This window comes from Rhea americana, unplaced genomic scaffold, assembly GCF_003343005.1.
Source record: "Rhea americana isolate MKP2758 unplaced genomic scaffold, rheAme1 scaffold_7, whole genome shotgun sequence".
Classification (NCBI taxonomy): domain Eukaryota; kingdom Metazoa; phylum Chordata; class Aves; order Rheiformes; family Rheidae; genus Rhea; species Rhea americana.
Window position 1 is genome coordinate 2711983 of NW_028186867.1, and position 12149 is coordinate 2724131.

The following is a 12149-nucleotide window of genomic DNA, read 5'->3' on the forward strand; positions in this document are numbered from 1 at the left end:
CRTAGGAGAAATGGAGAAAGCTACATCAAATAGCGTGTATTTAGGGGATTCATTTTAAATGCAGGATGTTTAGMTTCAATTCTATATTTAATAAGCAGGCAAAATAAGAACTCAAAATTGTTTTGTTTTGACTGCCTTGAACTCCAGGCTATGAGACAGGGAAAAAGAAGAATRTATATATTCTGGTTTCATCTGCTGGTACAAAAAAAACTGTAAAGAAAATTTGAGAAGAACTAGTCAGGAGTGAGCTAATGTTTGGGGGCCAGTTTTCTTTTGATTTAGATGGCCATGATTTTGATTTGGTGGCAAAGAACAGAAACATGAAATGCATCAGGTTGTTCTTCTGTCCTTTCAAACAAATGGTTCTACTGGCAAACTTTGACATGCCAAACAACTAAGCTGTAGAGAGAGATRCCAAGCTGTCAGTGATGAAGTTATTTTATCTCTAAAAGGACTAAAGTAAAAATTGTTGCATGTCCGCTACATTGTGATGATGTCATTTTTCTACTTTTTGTCTCTGAATAGTAATTTACTTTCCAAATATTCTGTGTCAAAAAAACTTCTTTAATTTCCAATACATGCAATGATTCTCATCTTCAATACATATACATTTTTTTCTAGTAGTTTTTACTTTCTGTTTAATTCTGAGTGCTCATAGCAAAGGCCATAGGGACTTCTAGAACATTTGACCTGAAGTTCTCCGCAAGGATTTTGGTCTTTTTGGTGCTCTAATGGGAAATGCTGTAGCAGCTGGAGATTTGAAATGGTGAATGTTCAGAGATCTATGCAATCAGAGCAGCATTTTTCCCCCAGATGTTTCAAACAAAATCTCCATTTTAGGAATAAAACCTCTTAATGCTGCCCTGTGTATACAATGGCCCAGACAGACTTAACTGGTATACTTTGACTCTCTATTTTCTTATCTCTGTTCTAGGAAATACTGATACAGGTCTTAAGATCATAATGCTTTCTTTATTTTCTGCAGTTTTGATAGACATACGATAGTTGAAATTGTCAACATTTAAAATTGTTTTAACATTGGCATCCGTGGTGTTACTTGCTGAGATGAACTGGGCAATTAAGAAAACAAATGATTTTTTCAAGCTCAGTCTTTTCTTAGTTATCCAACAATTCTACCTCTAAAAATTACCTTCACCATAGCTGCTGATACGGTTTTAGCAAGTTAGCATAACTGAGGAGAGCAGTGATACCTGTCCCTGTGTGTGCTTTTAGTTCTTCCACACCCGAGTAAAATAAATACACACCAGATACAGCTATCTGCCACAGCAGTTTAAGGTATGCTGCTAGACTTTGCAGTCAGTAGAATTTCTGAGAAATGTTCGTATACACCATTCTGCTATGAAATGACCTTTCAAAAATGACTCTTCATAGTGCTCATAACAGACAGAAGGCAGTTGCATCTAAAACTGCTGGAGTTTGCTTCAGTAACTTGCATATCTAAACCTTGTAAAAAGCTGAGCACACAGAGACCACCTCTTTGCTCAGGTAGCAAGTCACAACTTCAAAGAAACATGTCATAACACTGTMCTTCTCTTATTTATTTGTATATTATTTTGAATTATATTGGGTTTATTTTTTAACTGTTTCCATGTCCTTCAGAACATCTAATTGGAATACAGTGTTTTGTAGCTATGTTCTATGGGGAACTGGAGGTTTTGGCAGTCTGTGCTGAGACACTGCCAGCTCCAACTGCAAAAGACACTGTGCATTTATTGAGAGCACAGTGCTTGGAGGTAGAACTTTCAGTAGAAGAATTTAATGCTATTTTGAAATGAAATTAAAAAAAAATATTTCAGTATTAACACCATCTTGAGATGACAGAGTTATTCATATCTTTAAAGATTCAGATCAAAATGTCAGATAAAGAAGGTCTTATCTCATAGGCTTTTATTTAGTGTATATTAGGATGATTTGTTATCTACAATCTTTGTGTTAAAAAAGTAAGAGAGAGAGAAAAAATTAGAAACCAATTATTGGAAAATTAACTAAAGCAAGTGATGTGCCCTAAATTCAATGTTGCACATGCAGATTGTATGTATTGTCCAACTTAGATAAGAATTAGTAAAAATAAATCTCAGTTGCATATGAAATAATACATTTTGGCTCTCTACCATACAACTTTTCTTACTTTTTTCCATTAGGGGTGTACCAAAAGCTGCCAGGAAATATGTCTCTTGTTACAGTTGCTTACAACCACCACTGGATGGCTTATATTATCTCTTATTTTCCAGTGTTACAACTCAGTACAAAATGTTGTATTCACATAACTTAGCCTTTAGTACTTTAATGTCAAATTGTTGTGGTGTGGAAGAGGTCACTTGAATTTACCAGAGAAGTGTATTAGGGTCTTAGCTTCACGCCCATTAATCCCAGCCTCTGAAGTAGCACTCTTGTTTGATGCAGTGATGGCCATGTGGTTGCAGATCCCTCCTTACTCCCATCAGATCCTGGAGGTTTGCACTGCAATATTTTACCTTATAGTGGGGGGTAGCTTAGAAGAGTTAGGGTAGTTGTAATTAGATCTTAGGCAATACAGAGACCATTCTATTAGTTTCAATCCCAGCCCTAGCCATTTTGTTGTTATTTTTTTCTGAGAAGTTAACACTGAAAAATAGGAAATGATTGTCTGTCATAAAACGTAAGGATGTCCTGTCTGAATATTGATTACATGTGAGGGATTTTTCTTTCTTCTTCGTGTATATATTTTCCTATTAATTAGCATTAATCAGTACTTGCAGATGATAGCAGATTCCACATTAGTAACCTGCTCTTTCTCAGCTACCCGATCACAGTACATATTAGGATATTAATAGTACGGAGCAACAGAAAATGCATTTTGGGTAAAAATAAGAGTTACTCCTAAAGGAATTTTAAAGATTGAAAATACTCCAACCAAGTAACACAGTCTTAGTTTAGTGATCATTTAAAATCTAAGACCTGGCTTTCATTCAAAACCAGCTCTTCAATTAGCAATACTTTCAGACAGTATCAGCTGGATTCCCAATGTACATGATAATGTCACAGAATTACCCCAACTGTAACTAATTTAATTAAGACTTGATCCTCAAATACAAAATCACTCCTTTTCACCAAATTTTGATGCTCGGTGACTTACAGTAGGAGCAACAGGCAACACAGGGAACCTTTCTCTGTCATTTAACCTGCTTGTTTACTCTGTTACAAGGAAAATATTAGTGTAGGATCCCTATGGCCTTCTCTGCAGAGCTACTTTCCAGGGTTATGGGATTTTGGGCTTATGAATCTTTAAAACGGTGTATCTAACTTCAAACTATTTTTTTCCGCACTTTCATATGCAGAATTCAAGTACGRTGATTTGAATGATGCTAATAGAATTACAGAAGGAAAATAGCCACCTTAAAGTTTGTGAGGAAATTCGTTGCCATAGGAAGTTGAAAGGCCAACGTATAAATAGACTTTTAAACAATGATTAGATAAAATATATGTACATTCCCGAGGTGTGTAGGCAAACTGCATTTCAAAGAATCCTTAATTCTCTGGCAATTGCAAGACTGTACCAGCAAAAGAAGAACTATTATATCTCTCCCTAAGGATCCACTGTCTGAGTTGGAATATTCAAGTTGATTCATTGATCTCATCCCAGGATACCTTTCTTGTGTTACATTCAAAATTGTTGAAGTTGTGTTTATTACCTTCTTATATACATAATTATATTTTCCTATTTAGCTAATTTTGTTCCTTATGTGTATAGCTTTTAGAATTACACCATAACCTCCTAAGTGGAGAAGTAYGATATCAGATTCATATGTCAATTACAACAGTGCTGGAGTTAGAGGACCTAATTTGGTCTTTGGTTCAAACAATATGTAAAGAGTGATGCTTTTTTTGACATTAGTAAATGAGGTGCATCTTCTATTAAGTGAAGATTGGAAGATTGCTATATGTGTGTATCTTTTGGGGAAAATGTAACTCAGAACTAATAGGAGATTTTTTTTTAAATTTAATGTGCCACAGATTTATTTTTAATTGTAAATCTTTATGATAATTCTTTTCAATTTTGTCATGAGAAACTGTTTCATTGAACGTGTCCTGATCTCATATAGTAAAGAGGAAAAGTAGTTGCCTCAAACTGCTTAAAGGAAAATATGTTCTATAATATATTTCTGATGTCTAGTATAGCTGTATCAGGTTAGCATACTGTTAGTAGATTTGAACTGCATATGTATTCAACTGTGCTTTTACTGTTCTGAAGCAAAAGGTTAAGCTATTCAGGCAAGACACAGTATACTTCTTAAGACACAGAATGTAATGATTTTTATTCCTATTAATAAGCAGCAAATACCACTACATTAAGATTTACAGATTAAAAATAATTTTTCTCTCTATTCTTTTTAGTGTAGGCATATATTTAAGCATACCCCTGGAAAACTGATTCTCTCTAAGAGTGATGAACACTGTTCTCCTTTGGCTTCAATTAAATTCTTACCTCAAGAATGTTGTCCACTCAAAGCCTGATAGTGAGAACACACATTTTTTAGATACTTTGTCTTTATGACATGGCAGGTTCTTGAGAGATTGTACATTGAAAGGTGCTTTTTTCCTCTTTTTTAACTATCTAGGTTCTGGTTAATTAACCTTAAAACAACAAAGCACTTACATATATTTTTTAGACATAAAATATAAATTTCTAGCCTTCCTGCCATGAGCAATTGGAATGGTGAATGATAATGAAAACAAAGATTATATTTGATCTTTAATATTTTGATTCTATTCTTTTTATGACAGTTTGCATGTTACTTGGTTATCAGTTGGAAGAAGCCTTATTAGACAAAAATATTAAGGGTAGACTCTTCTCTTCCAAAATAAATAGTTGTTTGCTGTTTAAATAGTTACAGATATGTCATATTTGATGATTTAATTTAAATACAACAATATTCAAATAAGTTTAAAATAATTTGAAAAAATATATAATATTTAAGTATTTGAAAGAGCTTTGGAATTCACTGTCTTTTTGAATGTGCGATGTTGATGTAAATTTCTCCTTTTCAGGCCAAAGGCAACATTTTCTTAGCAAAACTGATGGTGAACTATTTTGAAAATATCTTTCCTTAATAATGTAAATAGCATAGATGAGTTGCTGACCTCATACTTGCTGCTTTTATTTATTAATAATTAAAAAAAAGAGACTTCACTAGGAGGGTCCTTTACAGTACATTAAAAAAAAAATACAATGGAAATATAAAACTAAATAAATTAAAGCAATGGTAATACTTCTTCCTTGAACTGAAACCATATCTTATCATTTTTCCTAATTTTATACAGTCTGGTAATTAACAAGATCTATAGTAATATCTCATATATGTGTTTATACAGTGTGTGTGCACATGTACATATGCATGCACAGATTTTGAAGGAGGACAAAAACCGAGGTGATTTTTTTTTTGATGTAATTTTACGGTAGTGAAGTGCAGTTCTGCAGTAGTCTGGATGAAGAAGGAAAATCTACAACTTCCAAATTAAGCCACAGAAGATCTTAAAATAGTTACTTTCTGAAGATTCAATTTAGCAAGGCCAGCCAGCATGATTAACATCCTTCATCTTATGAAAAGTGCCACTGGCCCGTAGTGACTGCAGCTGGTTAAGACCTGTGTTTTATATCTCACTCGAAACATATTCCCCTCCAGCAATACAATTCCCTTTGCCATCCTGCTCGGGAATGCGTTCAGGAGTGAGTCCAAGGGAACAGTGCCATCTGCTGAATGAATTACCAGAATGCTTCTCGCGCTACCTGTGTGTACGCTGATGGTCTGCCATCTAAACGCCAAAGCTTAGCTTCTGGAGGTGGTAATGTCTGTAAGGTGTARTTATTGCATAAAATACAGCCAAAATCAGCTGCCAGGTGTGTAAATTCTCCTCATCCTGAGTGGAAGATTTTCAGTATCCTTTTAACAGGGATATGTTTACACTAATTCAGAAAACCAGGATGTGTTTACTCACTGGGTGGGAATATTTTCTTCGTGGGTATTTTAGTGTATGGGTTTTTTTTTTTGTTTTTAAACTCTTCATAATGATGAGAAGTGCTGTATGATTTACTTTCAGACATCAAGCCTCAGCTAAAGACTGGTGAAATAACTCCTGTTGGCTTGGGAGTGGGGGAGTGAAGGCGGCCGTACTGAGTTGCACTGAAATGTATTATCCAAAGCTTTATCTCTGCAGACATTTTTTTGTATTCTCTGAAGATACGGATTCAAGAAAACAAATATTATTGCTGGTGGTTATGATGCACCATTTTATTTTAATTTTTATTATATAACGAATGGTACTTGTTAGGAACCCTTTAGTTGGTATTGATAYGTGGCCTGATTCTGCAGGCTTTTCCTAAGCAGAATTTTCAGTTTAGTGCTTGTCTTGGCTAGACGGATTAAAAATGAGGGAGATGAATAGTGGAAGGAGAAATGCAGTACTTTAGTACAATACAGGCACTGCAAAATTTATGTCCTTCTATCAACGATAACAGAGAAAACCTAAAAAAAAAAAAAAAATGCTCAGAGTGGTATACACAAATGGGAAGGGAAAACTTTACGGAAATGAGCATGATAAAGTTTATGAGGATAAGTAATATCTTTTATTGGAAATATTGGAAATATAGAATGTCTGGGAAAAAGGACAAACGTACATACACAAGCACCTTTCTGCTGACCTAGAAGGTATGAGACATTTGATTGTTCTGGAACATGTTTCCCACTCTGTATAAAAAATCCTACGAGAGACTTCATGGGCAAAAGACTATCACTTTACATGAGATTTTTGCCAGTTAGAGGGTAAGGCTAACCTGGACAGTGGGTGAGATCCCAAGGAGTGTCTTACAGTTTAGGTCATGGATTCAAAAATAAGACCTGGATCAGACTTCCAGTTTTTCCCTGGACATCCTCAGCTTCCCACTTATAAAGTGATAATAGGGGAACATCTTAAAAGAGCCGCTGAGAGAATAAATGCACAACCTCAGTGTTTGTGAGATACATTTATCTATACTATTGCAGCAATACTATTTTAGGAATACTATCCCAAACTCTTCTGGGCAAGGTTGTTGGCAACATTTCTGTCTGTAGCAGTTTCTCTCCAACACAGAGAAAGCTACAGCCCAATTAAAGCTGTGCAATCAGAAATTCTGCCACAGCCCATGACTCTTTGCTGGGCCAAGCCCAGTGCCCCTAAGGCTCCTCATACAGCAGGAGCATGAAGCATATGTGATAGATGTTTTGTTTATATATAGATAAGAATTATGATTCAGAGCCTGTGCATTGARCCTGAGTGGTAGCTAGACAAGGCACTGGGTACTAGAGCCTATTTACATTGCAGGAAATCACACCCTTGTACAAACACCTTGAACAAACTCTCTGGAGCAGCCGGCATCTTGGTACTTCTTTCCAGCTGTTTTGCTCTAGAGCGTGCAAGGAAGGTGGTCCACCAGTATAGTCAACAGTGAACTTGGTCCCGGTCTCCAGCACAGGACTGTGGCCATCCTGCTGTTTAGGCACATCCTGCATGGCTGTGCAACAGTAAAAGAATTAGGAAAAAGGAAGAAYGAAGAAATTTTGACAGCCTTGGAAATCACTGGCGAAATCCCAGTGTGGTCAAAATGTTGCCCACAGTGTCTTGACACCATTTATACCTTAGTAAAGTGGGGCTAAACTCATCAGAGAGTTGAGAGTGTGATAAAATTAACGTGAAGGTAGAATCGAGCTGACATGCACAGTAACTGTATCACAGGAAGAACAACACTCTGGAGTTAATTAAATTTACTGACTCCAGTGACATTTTATAATGTAACCTTCTAATTACTCTCTATACTACACATTGTGAATTTTCAAGTGCTAGAAGCTGGGGCTAAAATACCAAAATATACATATAGAAAATGTTTGAGTGGTACTTTTCATCCTGAAACATGTAACCTTTGTGATTAATACCTTCATTAGTTTTTCAGGCTTTGTCACTGCTAAGAAATATGCTTAGCTTTTTAATACATTAATCTTTTAATACGTTTATGATATAGGTAGTCAGCTGTTCTGAGATATAGCCTATATGTATTCATGTTTGGTTTTGAACTGCATAAATGTATATGGCTCCAATGTGATACAGTATGTTAGAGAAACAAGTTATATGAATGCCAGATTGCTGTCAAAGACCTTTGCTGCAGTGTCTTTCCACCGTGACCAGAAAGAATGTGTCGTTGACTTCCGATAATGCCAATATTTTGTAAGATCATCTGTCTAATAAAGGAGGCAAAGGGGGTTTGGAATGTGAGTCTAAATTTATATTTCAGCTGCAGAGAACACTCCGGATTTTTCTTTATACTATACTGTGAAGCTTGAGTTCGCTTTGCAGAGTTGGAATYGAAACGCTGTGTATATCCATTGCAGTAGAGATTGAAGGTGAAGAAATGATAATTTGATACTTGAAATAAAGTGGTTTTGCTAACAGACCAGTGAACCTTGTCTGTTTATACAGGAGTAGTGGCTAAAACTCTGCTGAGTCTACTCCATAGCTTGATGAAACAGCTTTTCACCTGGGAAGTCGGTGTGCCTCTCTTATCTTTAGGCTGGTCAGTGAGGAGAAGATTTAATTTTCTCTTGTTTAAAGTGATGCTTTTGACATTGTCTCTGTGGTCCAGCAACATGGCATTAAATGTTATTAGGGCCCAGATTCACGAAGGCAGAAAATAGGATGGCATATACATAAGTGAGGAGATTGCGTGGTACRGTAAGAAATACTGAAAATATTTCCTGTAATCTAACCATGGCTTGGAATGACCTTGCTCTGACACCATGACACAATGACACAATCTTATCCTCAGGAGAAGTGGATTTTTAAAGCCTATTATTAACTTCCTATGGGCCAAACAAACAACTAGAGAAGAACTAGGGTCATTTGTGGATGTTTATTTCTTCATCTTCCTGACACTTTTCCCCCTCCTGATTCTTCCTAGTGCCTGGAGCCCTGCAAAGAATCTTGGGACTTGAAGAAAAACCACTGCCAAAGTTTCTGTGAGGTAGGTCAGCCCAAAGGCACTCTTTCTCACTTCGTTCTAGCTGTCTCCTTCATTTATATTACTAGAGGTGTGAGCTTTAAGGAGACAGCTAACTAACAGGATTAATGTAGCATTGCGCTTTATTTGAATGGATACGCGTATAAGAATTTAGTTAAGTTTGTGGGTTTTTTTCCCCTTTTTTTTTTTTTTTTGTTCTGACCAAATGATTTATCTCTAGTTGAAACTTTAGGCCTTGATCCAGCATAATTACATAACTTTTTCTCTGAGAAGGTGCTCTTAATTCCCTTCTGTATGTTACTATTTCTGTCACGTGCCCTTCTTTGTCTTCTGGCTACGTGTGAGAAAAAGAGTGTCTTTTAAACAGATAAAATGTCACATGTGTGAAAATCCTTGTGCAGGGTAGCTGGAAAAGTGGACTTTCCTAAAAGTGAAAGTCAGTTTGCAATTTTTAAAAGAATAAGTGTTCAGGAATAACTGAATTGTGGACACTTATTTCAGAAGATTAGTATCAAAATGTTTAATTTTTCAGGAACAAGTCAGGAACAAGGAAAACTATTTCTACAAAGCATTTCAGAATTACTTGTTGTGTAAACAAAGCCTCAATCAAATAAACTATTACAAAATAGAGATAGTTTTGCTAGATTTAAAACATGATTTCTACTGAATTGTTGGAAGTCATTTTTCACAGTTTTAATTGATGTTTATTATGAAATGAAAACATCTCAATAGAAGGTTACTTTGTTATCATTAAATCAGTATAAAGATACAGCTTGACTCAAATCAATGAAAGGGTCTATTTAGAAAGATTTATAAAAGTTCTCAACTTTGCCTATAAAAAAAAAAAAAAAATAGAAGTGACCTTAACTAATACACTGATTTAACTTCTCCTTCATCACTGTGGACATTCTATTTCTGCTATAAGAACATATGCTTAGTTTACATAATTCTAAACATTATAAATGTGTTTAGGAAAAGGTATAGTTTCAACTAAAAAATCTTTTCCGTATCCAAATAAGCATGCGTAAATAGGTATTACTACCTAACTAATCTGTTTAATTTTGTTAGCGTTACAAGTAAACACTTCATATGAAAACCAATTCTTGCAAGATTTCTTTAAATAGAATCAGCTACTGGTTTCTTATATACGAAACTAGGGTAGTGTAATAAAGTAGTTTAAGTGGGTCTGATTTATGTCACTCTCATTTATCACTTCTCACTCTGACTGTATGTTTCCAGATATGGGTGTAAATATGTATAAATTTATTTTAAAAGGAAAACATTTGTAAAACACCATTCTATTGTAGTTAAAACCAGTGAGCATCCCTCTTTGATTAGTGTTTTGTAGTTGAAACTAAATTTAGAACTTCAAAGGCCAGTAACGAAGAGCAACATGTTTAGCAGCTAACTGAAAAATGAGCTGTGAAATAGGGTGAGGAAGAGAAGCCTTGAGGATGTATTATGCCTCAGGGAGCTGTAAAGTTTTTAATTAAGTAGCTGCAAATTTGTGATGTTTTAGGATTTGAAATTAGCTTCACACACACACATGGGTACACACACACATAAAGGCAAGGAAGCAAGGGGCCATTCTCATTTCTCTCAAACTTGTCTATGCCCTATGGACATTGTTTGACTGAATTAAACCAGAGTCTTTTCCTTTGATAGTTTTCTCTCTCTCTCCCCCCCCCTTTTTTTTTCTATTTAGTAAAAAAACTTAAAAGTAACAATTTAGTAACAATTTTTCAAGGTCCCCACTTTGGAAGTAATTTCTTACCTACTGAATCAGCTTGCTAAAATTAAAGGAACCTTACATGTAAAGGAAAAAAAAAAAAAAAAAGGAGCCTGTCTCTGAACAACATGCAGAAGAAAATTGTGGTTCCAGTTCTGCCACTAAATGAATGAGGCACAGGGTTTCATTTAGTTAATGCAAGAGACCTTGTACATGGTAGGTTAGCACTGCAGGATATAGCTTTGTTAGTTAGCTAAGCCACCTGCTGCTTAAAATGAGGGTCAAATGCCCTCCCCACCCCAGCCTCTGTGGCTCGTTCCCATCCTCTCCCTCAGACCAGCACTGTAGCTCATCTGATTTTGTTATTTGCTGTTACTGGAGTTTAGCTGACTCCATTTTTTCCACAGGATTAGTTTCCTGCTAGTTTAGCTACTTGACTAGCAAACTGTGGAATCAAATAAGGGCCTATGGGGGAACAGCAGATGTGCATCTCTGGGGACGGTGGGGTCAGTAGGAGAGGAGCCAAGACTGCCCATTTTGGCAGCAGTAGCCTTTAGGCTGTGTCACCCAACTGTAACCTTACGAGTCTGATTAAAAATGTTTAGACTGTTGAAGGAAAAAGTGAGAGAGGTAACTGTGGCACCTCCACATTCTTGGACCATGTTGACTTTGCAGTATAAACTGACACCTACTCAGTGAACTATTTGGGCCTCATTACTGGTGAAAGAGGTCAACAGTCTCTCTCATTTTACCAAAATATGAGAATATTATAAATGATAAAGTAAAACATTTGAATAGGAAGAAATATGTGAAATTGTAGAAGCTATAGGGGAACTTAGATGGAGGTAGATTATAATTCCTGCATAGGCTTAGAAATTTATAAATCCATTTCTTCAGACAGGAAGATTTTTGATTCCTTTATGATAGAAAGAAGAGTTATAGATCAAAGGATCATAGAATCAGTAAGGTTGGAAGGGACCTCTGGAGATCATCTAGTCCAACCACCCTGCTCAAGCAGGGTCACCTAGAGCATGTTAGACAGGGTTRCATCCAGGCAGGAAATAGTAAGCCCAGTTACATAGGTTACCTACTCAAAGTTCCAGCAATTACTTTGAGAGAATCACTTTTGCCTTTTTTTTTTTGTACCAACATAAACAAAATACTAGCTGAAAGAGGAGATGAAATCCGCTTGTTGCAGTATTCTCCTCAGTGTCCTAGATGCTAGTATTTTTTCATATAGCTTTAAATGAACGGTGCAAACTTTTGAGTAGTACACATGTGCTATAAAATATCTGTGCTTTAAAGCAGTCAGTCTAGAACCTGATTTCTCAAAGAAGTAGCATTTATGTTGATCTGTAATCAGTATATTTCATT

General features: G+C 35.8%; 1 protein-coding gene across 1 annotated transcript in view; it reads left to right on the forward strand.

Moving 5' to 3' along the window:
• ANOS1 (anosmin 1) overlaps positions 1–12149 on the forward strand; it is a 128226-nt gene that overhangs the window by 62575 nt on the left and 53502 nt on the right. Inside the window, exon 3 of the mRNA XM_085321472.1 lies at positions 8987–9049. Coding sequence (XP_085177598.1) covers positions 8987–9049 — 63 coding nt within the window. The remainder of the gene's footprint in view (positions 1–8986; positions 9050–12149) is intronic.